We start from the raw sequence: 15,000 nt of genomic DNA on the forward strand, positions 1-15,000 counted from the left end.
TGATCCACGTCCCACCGTCAAAAAACGCAATTGACGAACATACTCGTCCTTGGCACTCTACGTTACTAAACGAAATGACGAACATACTCGTCCATGGCACTCAATGAGTTAAAAAATAAATAAATCAGAGAATGATAGGCGTTACATCAATAAAGTTTATTCTATCAGAGAGCAGATGATAGGCGTTACATAAATAAAGTGTATTCTATCAGAGAGCAGATGATAAGCGTTACATAAATAAAGTGTATTCTATCAGAGAGCAGATGACAAGCGTTACATCAATAAAGTGTATTCTATCAGAGAGCAGATGATAAGCGTTACATAAATAAAGTGTATTCTATCAGAGAGCAGATGACAAGCGTTACATCAATAAAGTGTATTCTATCAGAGAGCAGATGATAAGCGTTACATAAATAAAGTGTATTCTATCAGAGAGTAGATGATAAGCGTTACATAAATAAAGTGTATTCTATCAGAGAGCAGATGATAAGCGTTACATAAATAAAGTTTATTCTATCAGAGAGCAGATGATAAGCGTTACATAAATAAAGTTTATTCTATCAGAGGGCAGATAAGCGTTACATAAATAAAGTGTATTCTATCAGAGAGCAGATGATAAGCGTTACATAAATAAAGTGTATTCTATCAGAGAGCAGATGATAAGCGTTACATAAATAAAGTGTATTCTATCAGAGAGCAGATGATAAGCGTTACATAAATAAAGTTTATTCTATCAGAGGGCAGATAAGCGTTACATAAATAAAGTGTATTCTATCAGAGAGCAGATGATAAGCGTTAGATAAATAAAGTTTATTCTATCAGAGAGCAGATGATATGCGTTACATAAATAAAGTTTATTCTATCAGAGAGCAGATGATAGGCGTTACATAAATAAAGTTTATTCTATCAGAGAGCAGATGATAAGCGTTACATAAATAAAGTTTATTCTATCAGAGAGCAGATGATAGGCGTTACATAAATAAAGTGTATTCTATCAGAGAGCAGATAATAAGCGTTAGATAAATAAAGTTTATTCTATCAGAGAGCAGATGATAAGCGTTAGATAAATAAAGTTTATTCTATCAGAGAGCAGATGATAAGCGTTAGATAAATAAAGTTTATTCTATCAGAGAGCAGATGATATGCGTTACATAAATAAAGTTTATTCTATCAGAGAGCAGATGATAGGCGTTACATAAATAAAGTTTATTCTATCAGAGAGCAGATGACAAGCGTTACATAAATAAAGTTTATTCTATCAGAGAGCAGATGGAAGAGAGCGGGGGAGATAAACAGAGGAGAGGAGAAGAAAGGAAAGCAGAGAAGAAGGGGCTGCATGGGGATTACAGGAGAGAGATGAAATCTCTCCTGACTTGTTAGCTGCATGGTAGCGTGTTCTAGGTCCAATCACATGTTCTCTGGTCCATGTTCTGAAGGAAATGATTGCTTCTGGGAGCTGTGTGTTTGCAGCACTAACAAGTATATGTTCTGGTTCCCACATGCTTTACCCGTGGATGCCTCTCGCAGGATCAAGAACAAAAGCACGCCTGCTTCATGACAGTTACATGCTTACAAGCTGCTTCTAACGTGTTGTGCTGCCAACAAACTGTACGCTATGGAAAAGATGAGTCCCCCTCCAAAACGACTCAAGTTAAAGTCATTAATCTGATTATTTTATACCTGTTTAGTAGGGGTGTCACGATAAACTCAGTTCATGATACGATACAATACACGATATTGGGTTCACGATAATGATACGATACGATATTTTAACAATATTTTTTTGCGATCGATTTGTAAGTTGAGGGGGCATCCTCCACGCTAATTTGAGTCATTTCACCATTTTCATCCTCCGTGTCTGTAATGTCCCTCGTCTGTTCAAACAAAGCAATGAAAAGGAGAGCGAGCATGCAATCAGATGCAGATCAGTGCCACCATGTTCAGCTTCTTTTTCTCGCGATATGAGATTTCATCTCAACGATACATATTGTCACGTTCTGATATCGCGATATATTGTGGGACGATATATTGTGACATCCCTACTGTTTAGAAAGCATGACTTTGACTCTGACACTGACTCTGTACTACATGAAGGGAAAATCCGCGCCTCAGCCGACGAACGTTGCAGACTGGTGACTCTGTACTGTATGGTATGTTATGAGAAAGAAGGAAGGCATTTATCAATTGGATTCTGCTATATACTGAAATGCATTGTTTGCGATGTCATTTGAAGGTGAGCTGTAGATGGACAAAATGCATTCTGTGTTTTCAGTCTTGTATATTTTCTTCGATGACTTTGTTTTACTTTGTCTTGTAAGCCAATGTGTGGCTGGGCACCATATGGTGTATGATGCTCAATTTAAAGTGTAACTTACCCAACACACTTTTTTTCAGCTTTTAACCAATATATATGACTTTGGGGGTGGTGTGTGAAGAATTCTGGTCAAAATTTCCACATTTGAGACCAAACTGTTACCATTGTACCATTTGTATCATTTTCAGCAGCATAAGTTCCCTCTATGGGTTCAAACCTGCTTTTTTGTGTGGCTTTATAACGTGGCTATATTGATCATTTATCGTTATCGTTCTCTATCTCTGATACACTGAAAATACTGGGAGGCGGGCCATAGCGTGTCTGTCGACAGTTCTGGGCACTGGTGTTGGCCAATCCTGGCGTGTTTCACCCCCAAATCGATTGTGTTCTGGGGCAAAGCGAGTGGGTTTCAGGACGAACAGTCTCGAACCAACTACGTTATGTTTAGAGCAGCGCAGTAAATACAATATTCGTGGAATGCGAGTTAACTAAACAGTTACATGTCCTCTGCATTCTACAACAAATAAAGACATTACAATTTGTTTTATTTTGTATCTTACATACTTATTGGCCAAGTTATGATGTTTATTCTGCCAGCGTACAGAAGGGAGTATAGACGGCCATCTTGCCTGCAGAGTTTTCAAATCAAGTAGAATACCGTTTTGCAAGAAACCTGGGGGGGTCAGTCCCCCTTTAAAATCAAATAAAATCAATATGATACTTGTGCAGATCTTTTTTCTTATTGTTACTGAAAGCCGCTCAATATGCTTGTCATATGATGCCTTCAACATAGCAGTAGCCTAACATCAAACAGAATAGAATAGAGGTCCCTTGTGGAGCTGTATGGAAAACTGTTGCTATTCAGTTGACATTGTTAATACAATGATGAAGGTAATGCCCTATCCTATATATATAAAGATCAGATGAGGAGAGGGATGAAGAGGAATTAGGAGGAGAAGACAGAGGAGGAAGACTGAAGAAGAGAAGAAAAGAGCAGGGAGAGGGAAGGTGTGTAGGGGTGTGTGTGTGTGTGTGTGTGTGTGTGTGTGTGTGTGTGCGTGTGTGTGTGTGTGCATGTGAGTGTGTGGGTGTGAGTGTGTGTGTGTGCGTGCGTGCGTGCGTGTGTGTGTGTGCATGTGAGTGTGAGTGTGAGTGTGAGTGTGTGTGTGTGTGTGTGTGTGTGTGTGTGTGTGAGAGTGTGTGTGTGTGTGTGTGTGTGTGTGTGTGTGTGCATGTGAGTGTGCGTGTGTGTGTATGTGTGAGAGAGTGTGAGCGTGCACGAGTGTCTAAGTGCACTAGTGATCATCTGTGATTCCATCTCATCAGCACCATATCAAACCGCCTCTGCCATCATGTTAAATAATACATGGCTCTCTGGTTTCACACATGCACACGTACACACTCTGTATGAGCCGCTTCATGAATTAGATATGACCTGACAGTCTTCAAAGGGACAGGAAGTCATGTTCACGTGTGCATCCTGCCAAGCAGACCACTGCACAGACACCTTTGCACTGCCAATCGTCACCTTCCCTCCTGGAGTAAGATCATCCAAGGAACTCCCTTTTTTTTCTTTCCTCAACAATTTGTTTTTTGTTTTGTTTTTGCACTGTGCATGTGTGTCCCTCTGTGTGTGTACAGTACATCTGTCTGTTTTTGTTGCAGATCGTGTGTGTCTGAAAGTTAGACGGTTTACAAGCAATACAAGCAAGAATGATGTTGAGTATAGGAAACTTTTTTACAAGGCATTGCTTGCAAACAAACAAACAAACCAAAAAATCCAATAAGAGATTAGACAAGAGGATTTCAGGGAAATGTATAAGCTCACCTGTTCCACCGTCAACATATTGTAGCATTTTCATAATGTCACATTTTTTGCAAATGTAAAGTGTGGGTTTGGCCATCTCTTGTACATACACACACACACACACAGAAAGCAAAGAGCTGTATGTATCAGCAGCAAGGGTTCAGATAGGTCCACTGGATGCTCTCACTGAGAACAAACTCCCTCCCTCCCGTCCCACACACACACACACACACACACAAAATGAACATGGGCCAAGGATCGAGGCAACACTTGTGCCACCAAGTGAATCTGGGACAACTGCAGGCAGACACACACACACACACACACACACACACACACACACACACACACACACACACACACACACACACACACAAGCCAGACAGCCATGTGTGCAGGGTTCAACCAAGGCAGTGATATCATCATTAAGGGGAGCAACAAACACAGACTGTACAGACAATGACACAAACACTCTCTCCTCTCACTGCATTGGGGCCGCACACGCACACACACTCCCGCCTGCACACACACCCACACACCCGCCCGCACACACACCCGCCCGCACACACACACACACACACACACACACACACACACACGCCCGCCCACCCGCCCACACACACAGCAGATGCCCAGGCAGAGGCACATCCTGGGGCACACACAGACAGTTTAGCAGCGTGTCATATCATTTACAACAGCAACCAGCTGTGACAAACATAGGCTTGACATCCACAGGGTGTAATGTGTGTGTGTGTGTGTGTGAGTGAGTGAGTCAGTGTGTGTGTGTGTGTGTGTGTGTGTGGGCTACACTGTTGTGATGCATCTAGTGCAGTATGCTAAGTGAACCATATTGCATGTAGGGATGCCTGCACTCTCCCTCCTTCAGCCCCTGCAGCGTGGTCCAGGACGCAGTGTGCAAGTCTGTCCATGGTCAGTACTTAGCCTCTCCCTCACTAAGACTCCATCATGCCCCCTTGTGGTCAGTACTTAGCCTCTCCCTCACTAAGACTCCATCATGCCTCCTTGTGGTCAGTACTTAGCCTCTCCCTCACTAAGACTCCATCATGGCCCCTTGTGGTCAGTACTTAGCCTCTCCCTCACTAAGACTCCATCATGCCCCCTTGTGGTCAGTACTTAGCCTCTCCCTCACTAAGACTCCATCATGCCCCCTTGTGGTCAGTACTTAGCCTCTCCCTCACTAAGACTCCATCATGCCCCTTGTGGTCAGTACTTAGCCTCTCCCTCACTAAGACTCCATCATGGCCCCTTGTGGTCAGTACTTAGCCTCTCCCTCACTAAGACTCCATCATGCCTCCTTGTGGTCAGTACTTAGGCTCTCCCTCACTAAGACTCCATCATGCCCCCTTGTGGTCAGTACTTAGCCTCTCCCTCACTAAGACTCCATCATGCCTCCTTGTGGTCAGTACTTAGCCTCTCCCTCACTAAGACTCCATCATGCCTCCTTGTGGTCAGTACTTAGCCTCTCCCTCACTAAGACTCCATCATGCCTCCTTGTGGTCAGTACTTAGGCTCTCCCTCACTAAGACTCCATCATGCCCCCTTGTGGTCAGTACTTAGCCTCTCCCTCACTAAGACTCCATCATGGCCCCTTGTGGTCAGTACTTAGCCTCTCCCTCACTAAGACTCCATCATGGCCCCTTGTGGTCAGTACTTAGCCTCTCCCTCACTAAGACTCCATCATGCCCCCTTGTGGTCAGTACTTAGCCTCTCCCTCACTAAGACTCTATCATGCCCCCTTGTGGTCAGTACTTAGCCTCTCCCTCACTAAGACTCCATCATGCCTTCTATCATGGCACCCACAGAAGTCTATTTAACATCCAGGCTCATACAAGAGAAAGTCATGCCAAATAGCCAAAGTGCAGTACACACAGTCCATGCAGCATGCAGCCCACAACAGAACGTGCCATATATCAGTCCTTCAGTCTGAAAATCAATATACAAAAAAGTGAAGTCGTTGCTCAACTCACAGAGAAAGCTTCCTCACCCCCCAGCTTCCAGAGCTATGCTGTCCCACTGAACTGATCTGGGCTCCACACTTTCCCCAGACTGCTCCCTTGATGGTGGAATAAACAACCACAAAGCCCTCCTCAGCCTCCGTACCAGAAGGGTTTTTGAAAATGTAAAAATGTGAAGGTGAGCACCAAGGTTGCCGTGTACAATGCAGTGTGTCTCCACCCTGCAGAAACATGCGCCCCATGCAGACACAGGCACATCACCAGCACCCTGGAGGCTTTCCACACACTGCCTATCCTGAGACGCTCGAATCGCCCATACAGAACTTATCTGCATGACCAACACCATCTGCATGGAAGCAGCACTAGCCAAACGTCATCTCTGCTGGTTAGGGCATGCTGTCCCCATGCCTGACCAGCACCTGCCTGACCAGCGCCTGCCTGACCAGCGCCTGCCTGACCAGCGCCTGCCTGACCAGCGCCTGCCTGACCACCGCCTGCCTGACCACCGCCTGCCTGACCACCGCCTGCCTGACCAGCGCCTGCCTGACCACCGCCTGCCTGACCACCGCCTGCCTGACCACCGCCTGCCTGACCACCGCCTGCCTGACCAGCGCCTGCCTGACCAGCGCCTGCCTGACCACCGCCTGCCTGACCACCGCCTGCCTGACCACCGCCTGCCTGACCACCGCCTGCCTGACCACCGCCTGCCTGACCAGCGCCTGCCTGACCAGCGCCTGCCTGACCACCGCCTGCCTGACCACCGCCTGCCTGACCAGCGCCTGCCTGACCACCGCCTGCCTGACCACCGCCTGCCTGACCACCGCCTGCCTGACCAGCGCCTGCCTGACCACTGCCTGCCTGACCACTGCCTGCCTGACCACCGCCTGCCTGACCACCGCCTGCCTGACCAGCGCCTGCCTGACCAGCGCCTGCCTGACCAGCGCCTGCCTGACCACCGCCTGCCTGACCACCGCCTGCCTGACCACCGCCTGCCCCGCCAAGTCTTCTCCAGCCAACTCAGCGCTGCAAAGCAGGCAGCTGGCAGACAGAAGAGGAGCTCCTGAAGCGCTGCAACATCAACATCAACCCCAACCACTTACAACCTCTGGCTCCTGGTAGGACGGCCTGGCAGCTCAGCTCAGCTGTGCCAGGAGGGACAGAATAACTAAGAGGAGGAGCGAGAGACACCAGAGGGCTGCCGGTGTTACCCCAACATCTGGGCTGCCGTGCCCCCACCTGCCGTCAAGTGTGTGGCACACGCAACGCCCCCCACAGCCACATGGAGGCGCACCAGCCCCAACGGCACTCACACCAACATACATTCAATTGACTGACTTGTTACACTGTCCCATGCTTTTTGCTTTTGCCCTCGTCTATCTGGATTCTGGGCCAAATGATTTGATTGGAGCTCGCCATCTTCGGCTGCTTGGAATCGTCCTCTCTTCTCCTTCCTACGGCTGTGCAGCAGTCTTTGACACAGGGGACGACTGTTGCCAAGAGACTCATTCTGAAGGAGTGGAAGTCCCCCTCCCCACCTTCCTTTCAGCTGTGGCTGACGGACATGATTTCGGTTGTGCGCATGGAAAGACTTAGTGTAGGTTCATGAGGTCCAACTCACTTGGGAAGTTTGAAACTATCTGGGATCTGTTTATGGCCTACCTGGACGAGGTTAGAGGTAGAAGTGATTTCGCATGGACTCCCCTCGTGTGGGATTGTATGCCAAAAAATAAATAAATAAAACAATCTGTGCAGCACATGGATACCCTACGTGGCTGGTAGTTAATGTTGTAATGTTGATGATGTTCTTTTTGTGTGTGTGTGTGTGTGTGTGTGTGTGTGTGTGTGTGTGTGTGTGTGTGTGTGTGTGTGTGTGTGTGTGTCTGAGCTTATTTGTGGTTCTTGTTTGTTCTTACGTTCTGAAAATTGAAAAATAAAATATTGGATTTTTTATTTGTTTTACTGACTTGTTCAATCAGCCACAGTCACTTCAAACAATTTGTTGGACTTTCGATTAAATCAAATCTACCAACAATAAATCTTTGTTTCACAACACTTCCTCTGACTTACAAGGCATCCTCAAAACTATCAAGTTAACAAATGAATGGGGAAGCCAACTGTAGCTTGCAGGCTTGACAGAATCATGTGATAAATATCTCAGCAAAACATTTGGTTGGGCAGCATCCTCCTTGTCGTCGTTAGCTCCTCTGTGAAGCTTCACAAATAATGGAAGCCTCATTTGATAAATTCCCCCATTTGATAGAGATTTGCCTCACCACCAGCTGCAACGTTTTTAAGGTAGATTGAAATGGATAACACACACACACACACACACACACACACACACACACACACACACACACACACACACACACACACCAATACTAATACATGTGGCCAATGCAATGGGAGTTGTGCGAACCGTTTTATTCTTATCTCGTCTAATTGTAGTTTCTTACACAACATTGGACCTGTGCTACCTTGCTAACAGCGAGTGTCCTGTAACAATCCACGATCCACTACTATTCAGTATTAGCATCCCAGTGGAATACGGGACTTACTGAACTAAATAAATGAGCACAACTACAGTACCTCTTCTACCTCATCATACATATGGTCACTGCTGCTCCTGAGTATGTTCACGTGCATTGATAATGACTGCACACGTATGTGCACATTCTCCACCGTATGTCTGCACGTGTATCCTGTATGTCCTTGGACCATGTGGGTGAGAAAGTTCAGTCTCCTTGTCAGGCTGCTGTCACCACAAAGCAGCGCTGAGCGAATAGCAAACAGCTACATTGTTGGCGTGTTTGTTTTGTCACTGTGGCTCAATGTCACACACTGGATGTGTGGCCCTGGTCCTCTTGTCTTCTGCTCTTCTGCTTGATGCTCTGGAACAAAAGCTCATTGAGGACATCAAAGTTGTGCTCATCTAAATCTAATCGATGTTTCACGCACAAAGAAAGACAGACACGCTGTTGGAACATGGTGGCTTTCTCATTTTAACCATCGCTTCAGGTCATATCTCTGCTACCAGCTGTGGAAATGGTACCGCTACTTCTGCACTTCTGTAAGAAAAGTATATTTGAATAAGAAAAAAACACAATACAGTATGCTTGTGGTCAGCCTAGAGACTTCAGTCCAGCAGAAAACTCTCTTGCATGGCTTCAATAGGCTCTCATGCTGGCTTAGACTCTCTGCACTTGCCCTTTTCTCTCTTGACTGGGGAAGTTTGACAGCCTGCCTTGCAGAAAAGGGGATGTACTTGTCGCTTATTAGTGAGACCTCTCCTGCAGGGAGGAGTGAGACCTCTCCTGCACGGAGGAGTGAGACCTCTCCTGCACGGAGGAGTGAGACCTCTCCTGCATGGAGGAGTGAGACCTCTCCTGCAGGGAGGAGTGAGACCTCTCCTGCACGGAGGAGTGAGACCTCTCCTGCACGGAGGAGTGAGACCTCTCCTGCAGGGAGGAGTGAGACCTCTCCTGCACGGAGGAGTGAGACCTCTCCTGCACGGAGGAGTGAGACCTCTCCTGCACGGAGGAGTGAGACCTCTCTCCTGCACGGAGGAGTGAGACCTCTCCTGCACGGAGGAGTGAGACCTCTCCTGCACGGAGGAGTGAGACCTCTCCTGCACGGAGGAGTGAGACCTCTCCTGCACGGAGGAGTGAGACCTCTCCTGCATGGAGGAGTGAGACCTCTCCTGCACGGAGGAGTGAGACCTCTCCTGCATGGAGGAGTGAGACCTCTCTCCTGCATGGAGGAGTGAGACCTCTCCTGCACGGAGGAGTGAGACCTCTCCTGCACGGAGGAGTGAGACCTCTCCTGCACGGAGGAGTGAGACCTCTCCTGCACGGAGGAGGATGGGGTCAAAAAACTTTGGATTGAGTTCAGAAAATGGTGCTTCTCCTTGAAAAGTTTCGGAGTCTAAGGCGCGCGCCCTTCAAAGGACTTGTGAACACGCATACTGATTGTAAAAATGCTGAAGTCATTCATGGCCCCAACAACAAAATGGAGTAAAATACAACCCTTTGTTTTTAACAGCTTAGTTCTGCAGTCATTTTGCTGTGGCTTTACTGCATCCCTCTTAGTGCGTCCCTCTTAGTCCGTCCCTCTTAGTGCGTCCCTCTTAGTGCGTCCCTCTTTGTGCGTCCCTCTTTGTGCGTCCCTCTTTGTGCGTCCCTCTTAGTCCGTCCCTCTTAGTCCGTCCCTCTTAGTACGTCCCTCTTAGTACGTCCCTCTTAGTACGTCCCTCTTAGTGCGTCCCTCTTAGTGCGTCCCTCTTAGTGCGTCCCTCTTAGTCCGTCCCTCTTAGTGCGTCCCTCTTAGTGCGTCCCTCTTAGTGCGTCCCTCTAAGTGCGTCCCTCTTAGTACGTCCCTTTTAGTCCGTCCCTCTTAGTCCGTCCCTCTTAGTGCGTCCCTCTTAGTGCGTCCCTCTTAGTGCGTCCCTCTAATTGCGTCCCTCTTATTGCGTCCCTCTTAGTCCGTCCCTCTTAGTCCATCCCTCTTAGTGCGTCCCTCTTAGTCCGTTGTGTGCAGACAGCGTCGTGTGCAATCAGTGTCGTGTGCAGACAGCGTCCTGTGCAGACAGGGTCGTGTGCAGACAGTGTCGTGTGCAGACAGCGTTGTGTGCAGACAGCGTCCTGTGCAGACAGTGTCGTGTGCAGACAGTGTCGTGTGCAGACAGCGTCCTGTGCAGACAGCGTCGTGTGCAGACAGTGTCGTGTGCAGACAGCGTCGTGTGCAGACAGCGTCCTGTGCAGACAGTGTCGTGTGCACCAGTTGTGTGCAGACAGTGTCGTGTGCAGACAGTCGTGTGCAGACAGCGTCCTGTGCAGACAGTGTCGTGTGCAGACAGCGTCCTGTGCAGACAGCGTCCTGTGCAGACAGTGTCGTGTGCAGACAGCGTCCTGTGCAGACAGCGTCCTGTGCAGACAGTGTCGTGTGCAGACAGCGTCGTGTGCAGACAGCGTCCTGTGCAGACAGTGTCGTGTGCAGACAGTGTCGTGTGCAGACAGTGTCGTGTGCAGACAGCGTCCTGTGCAGACAGCGTCGTGTGCAGACAGTGTCGTGTGCAGACAGCGTCGTGTGCAGACAGTGTCGTGTGCAGACAGTGTCGTGTGCAGACAGCGTCCTGTGCAGACAGCGTCGTGTGCAGACAGTGTCGTGTGCAGACAGCGTCGTGTGCAGACAGCGTCCTGTGCAGACAGTGTCGTGTGCAGACAGCGTCCTGTGCAGACAGCGTCCTGTGCAGACAGTGTCGTGTGCAGACAGCGTCGTGTGCAGACAGCGTCCTGTGCAGACAGTGTCGTGTGCAGACAGTCGTGTGCAGACAGTGTCGTGTGCAGACAGTGTCGTGTGCAGACAGCGTCGTGTGCAGACAGCGTCGTGTGCAGACAGTGTCGTGTGCAGACAGACAGCGTCGTGTGCAGACAGCGTCGTGTGCAGACAGTCGTGTGCAGACAGTGTCGTGTGCAGACAGACAGAGTTGTGTGCAGACAGTGTCATGTGCAGACAGTGTCGTGTGCAGACAGTGTCGTGTGCAGACAGGGTCGTGTGCAGACAGTGTCGTGTGCAGACAGTGTCGTGTGCAGACAGACAGTGTCGTGTGCAGACAATGTCGTGTGCAGAACGTGTCAAATCACTGGGCAACCTTCACACATGCATGCACACATAAACACCTACACCTACACTTTCTTACCTTCATAGTTGAGTTTGAAGCCATGGGCAGAGACAGCAAAGTCACTCGTCAACCTCAGAGAGAAGACATTTCCTGTGCTGGTGACTGGGGGAGGAACCTGGAAGCCGGTTAACCTATAGAAACAGGGAGATTAACATGTTAACATGTTGATAGATTAACAAACTGACATGTTAAAGACCCCTAAAGTCATGTTGTGACTGATGGGTTTTCCCACATTTTCTTTTTTATATATCTTGTTAAAATCCTTAAAATGACATCCCCTCCTTCTGCCTCATTAAAAATCCAAAGCAACCAATCAGGGTTATCTAGAACCTAACTAGCCAATCACAGCATACACCACAGGCTTTCAACACATTCTCACTTGTGACAAAGTGACGACAAGGGTTCCTGACTGATCTGCAGTATATCTGATCTGCAGTATATGACGAGTTGGGAGTAAGAATGTGTTGGGGCTTTAACTGCTGAATACTGGACAGTGATTGGCTCCAGGATTCGTGATGGCACGAATCAGCAGCACTTTAGGGGGTCTTTAAATATTCAAGGAAAACACCTTCAGATGTTGACTAGGGCACGGACTTAAACGCCTGTCAACCTATAGGATCCTAGAGATGAACATAACGTCTTAACATACTAACAGACACATTAGCTAATTAAGACTAAGAACATGCTCCTTGTACTGGAGAATAGCCCAGAAAGCCAGTCAGTCTGTAAAAAAATGGAGACTCAAAGATAGACCGACCACCTTTCCAAAATAGACAGATATATGAATAACAGAATTCTATACATTAAAATGCAAGAAGGTTCTGCATATAAATCATGTTTTATTCAACACAGTCAAAGCATGTGTTGTGATTCAAAGAGGTCAGACAGTCCTACATTGACTTTGGCATGTGTTCCACACGTCTGCATTCCTTTACACAACACTTAGTGGTCAGAATAAATATGCAAAAACAATCTTGGCAAAAACAGAGGTCAAATCTCAACATTGTGATGAAGATCAGTTAGCTGCTATTCAGGTAACTTCAGTAATTCACAACAATCTACGGTCAAGCTGACACAAAGCTGACGAAGCCTTATTTCTTTGATTTCCTAACTGCCAGTCCTCATGTTAACCCATTGATACCTGATGCAGCATTTGCATGTATATCCCTCATTTGTGTGTGTATCCCTTTAAGACTGCGAAACCGCGTCACGCGGTTCACGGTCTTAAAGGGATACACACACAAATGCCAGGGAACCGCCAGTCCTCATGTTAATCCTTCATGTCACATGGCGCCATACACTTTTGGGCGTTAACGCTGTTTGACCCGCCCCCTTTTCTGCACAGCGTGTCCTACAGGAGCAAAGAAATCCTGCCCCTCTAGAAAGGCCCCATGTGTAGGAAGGGACAATATGCCAGGGTTTGTTCTGTGACATCCTACCTGCACTTCATGCACTTTCTAAGCACAATGTCATTTTATTTGCAATGATTTATTTAATTTGATGTCAGCTGAATCGACTGTATAGAGGATGGACATCATGGCAGCTCCTCAAAAGGGAAGCCAATACATCTATCGCCCCCTGGTGGCTGGCTGCAGTATAAGTAACCCCCCCCCCCCATGTTAGTGGATGGGACATGAGCCAAAAAAAATAAAAAATAATAATCAATGTTTTCCCCAATGATGGTTTCTGTAATTTTAGGAAGTTCTTATCACACTGATGCATGTTCAAGTGCACATTTTTCTGATCAGTTTGTTTTGAATGAGTTATTTGATGATATAAAAAAGGGGGCTGTAACGTTATGATTGACAGCTGTGTGCCTTCATACTTTACAGATTCATTGACGTAAAGGCGGGAGAAGAGGGAGGGAGGTAGGAAGGGAGGAACAGCTTTTCCTTCAGGTATGGAGCAGAGAGGGAGGCAGGGAGGAACAGCTTTTCCTTCAGGCATGGAGCAGAGAGGGAGGCAGGGAGGAACAGCTTTTCCTTCAGGTATGGAGCAGAGAGGGAGGCAGGGAGGAACAGCTTTTCCTTCAGGTATGGAGCAGAGAGGGAGGCAGGGAGGAACAGCCTTTCCTTCAGGTATGGAGCAGAGAGGGAGGCAGGGAGGAACAGCCTTTCCTTCAGGTATGGAGCAGAGAGGGAGGCAGGGAGGAACAGCTTTTCCTTCAGGCATGGCGCAGAGAGGGAGGCAGCGAGGAACAGCTTTTCCTTCAGGTATGGAGCAGAGAGGGAGGCAGGGAGGAACAGCCTTTCCTTCAGGTATGGAGCAGAGAGGGAGGCAGGGAGGAACAGCTTTTCCTTCAGGTATGGAGCAGAGAGGGAGGCAGGGAGGAACAGCTTTTCCTTCAGGTATGGAGCAGAGAGGGAGGCAGGGAGGAACAGCTTTTCCTTCAGGTATGGAGCAGAGAGGGAGGCAGGGAGGAACAGCTTTTCCTTCAGGTATGGAGCAGAGCCAAACCTTGTTGCTGCTGCTGCTGCTGCTGCTGCGACACATTTTTTTCCTTGTCCTGCAGCGACCATTCTCCCCCTCTCCCCCCCTCCCTTCTGCTTTCATCTCTCCTCCTCCCCCTCTTCCTTCAATCCACTCTTCCCTTCCTTTCCCCTGGCATTCATTCAGCTAACTCTCTCCCTCTGCTGCCCTCTCTTCTCTCTCTGGCATTTAGCCACCTAAATCTGTCTTTTTTTTTTTCCCCCCTCTCATCTTTGCTTCTCCTCATCTCCCCCCTCTCTCTCTCTCTCTCTCTCTCTCTCTCTGTCTCTCTCTCTCTCGATGTCTCTGGCATTCACACAGCTACCTCTTTTCTGTAACCCTCGCCTTCCTTAAAATTTGTCTCTCCTCCATTCATCTTCCCCTCTCTCTGTCCCCTCTTTTATCTTACTACCTCTTTCATATCTCTTCTTACCCTCCCTCCACCTCCCTCCCTCTCTCTCTCCATCGCCTGCCATCTCTCTATTTCTCTCCTCCTCCCCTCCTTTGCGCACTCGGACAACACACTAGTGTGGCGCCATTAAACGTACGTGTCTTGGCATTGGCATTTTAACGGGCCTTTTCAACGATTATTCTCAGTCCATTTGCGCTCACCTACCAAAACCTCCTCTTCTCTCCCACATTCCACCTCTCATCTTCTATTATAAAAAGCCAGAGTACATGCGTCATTTGGAAGTACATCAGAATATGAAATTGAGGCACTTGTCAGAGCGGGAGACATTTTTAAAGCTCTCTG

The 15,000-nt window shown here is 47.9% G+C and overlaps 1 protein-coding gene across 1 annotated transcript in view; it reads right to left on the bottom strand.

Moving 5' to 3' along the window:
• LOC310784937 (CUB and sushi domain-containing protein 3-like) overlaps positions 1 to 15,000 on the bottom strand; it is a gene marked incomplete at both ends in the record, with an annotated part of 585,231 nt that overhangs the window by 378,930 nt on the left and 191,301 nt on the right. The window contains one exon of the mRNA XM_083645959.1: positions 11,796 to 11,908. Within this exon, the coding sequence (XP_083502085.1) occupies positions 11,796 to 11,908 (113 nt within the window). The remainder of the gene's footprint in view (positions 1 to 11,795; positions 11,909 to 15,000) is intronic.

Source organism: Poromitra crassiceps, assembly GCF_964638095.1.
Source record: "Poromitra crassiceps genome assembly, chromosome: 11".
NCBI classification, from domain to species: Eukaryota; Metazoa; Chordata; class Actinopteri; order Beryciformes; family Melamphaidae; genus Poromitra; species Poromitra crassiceps.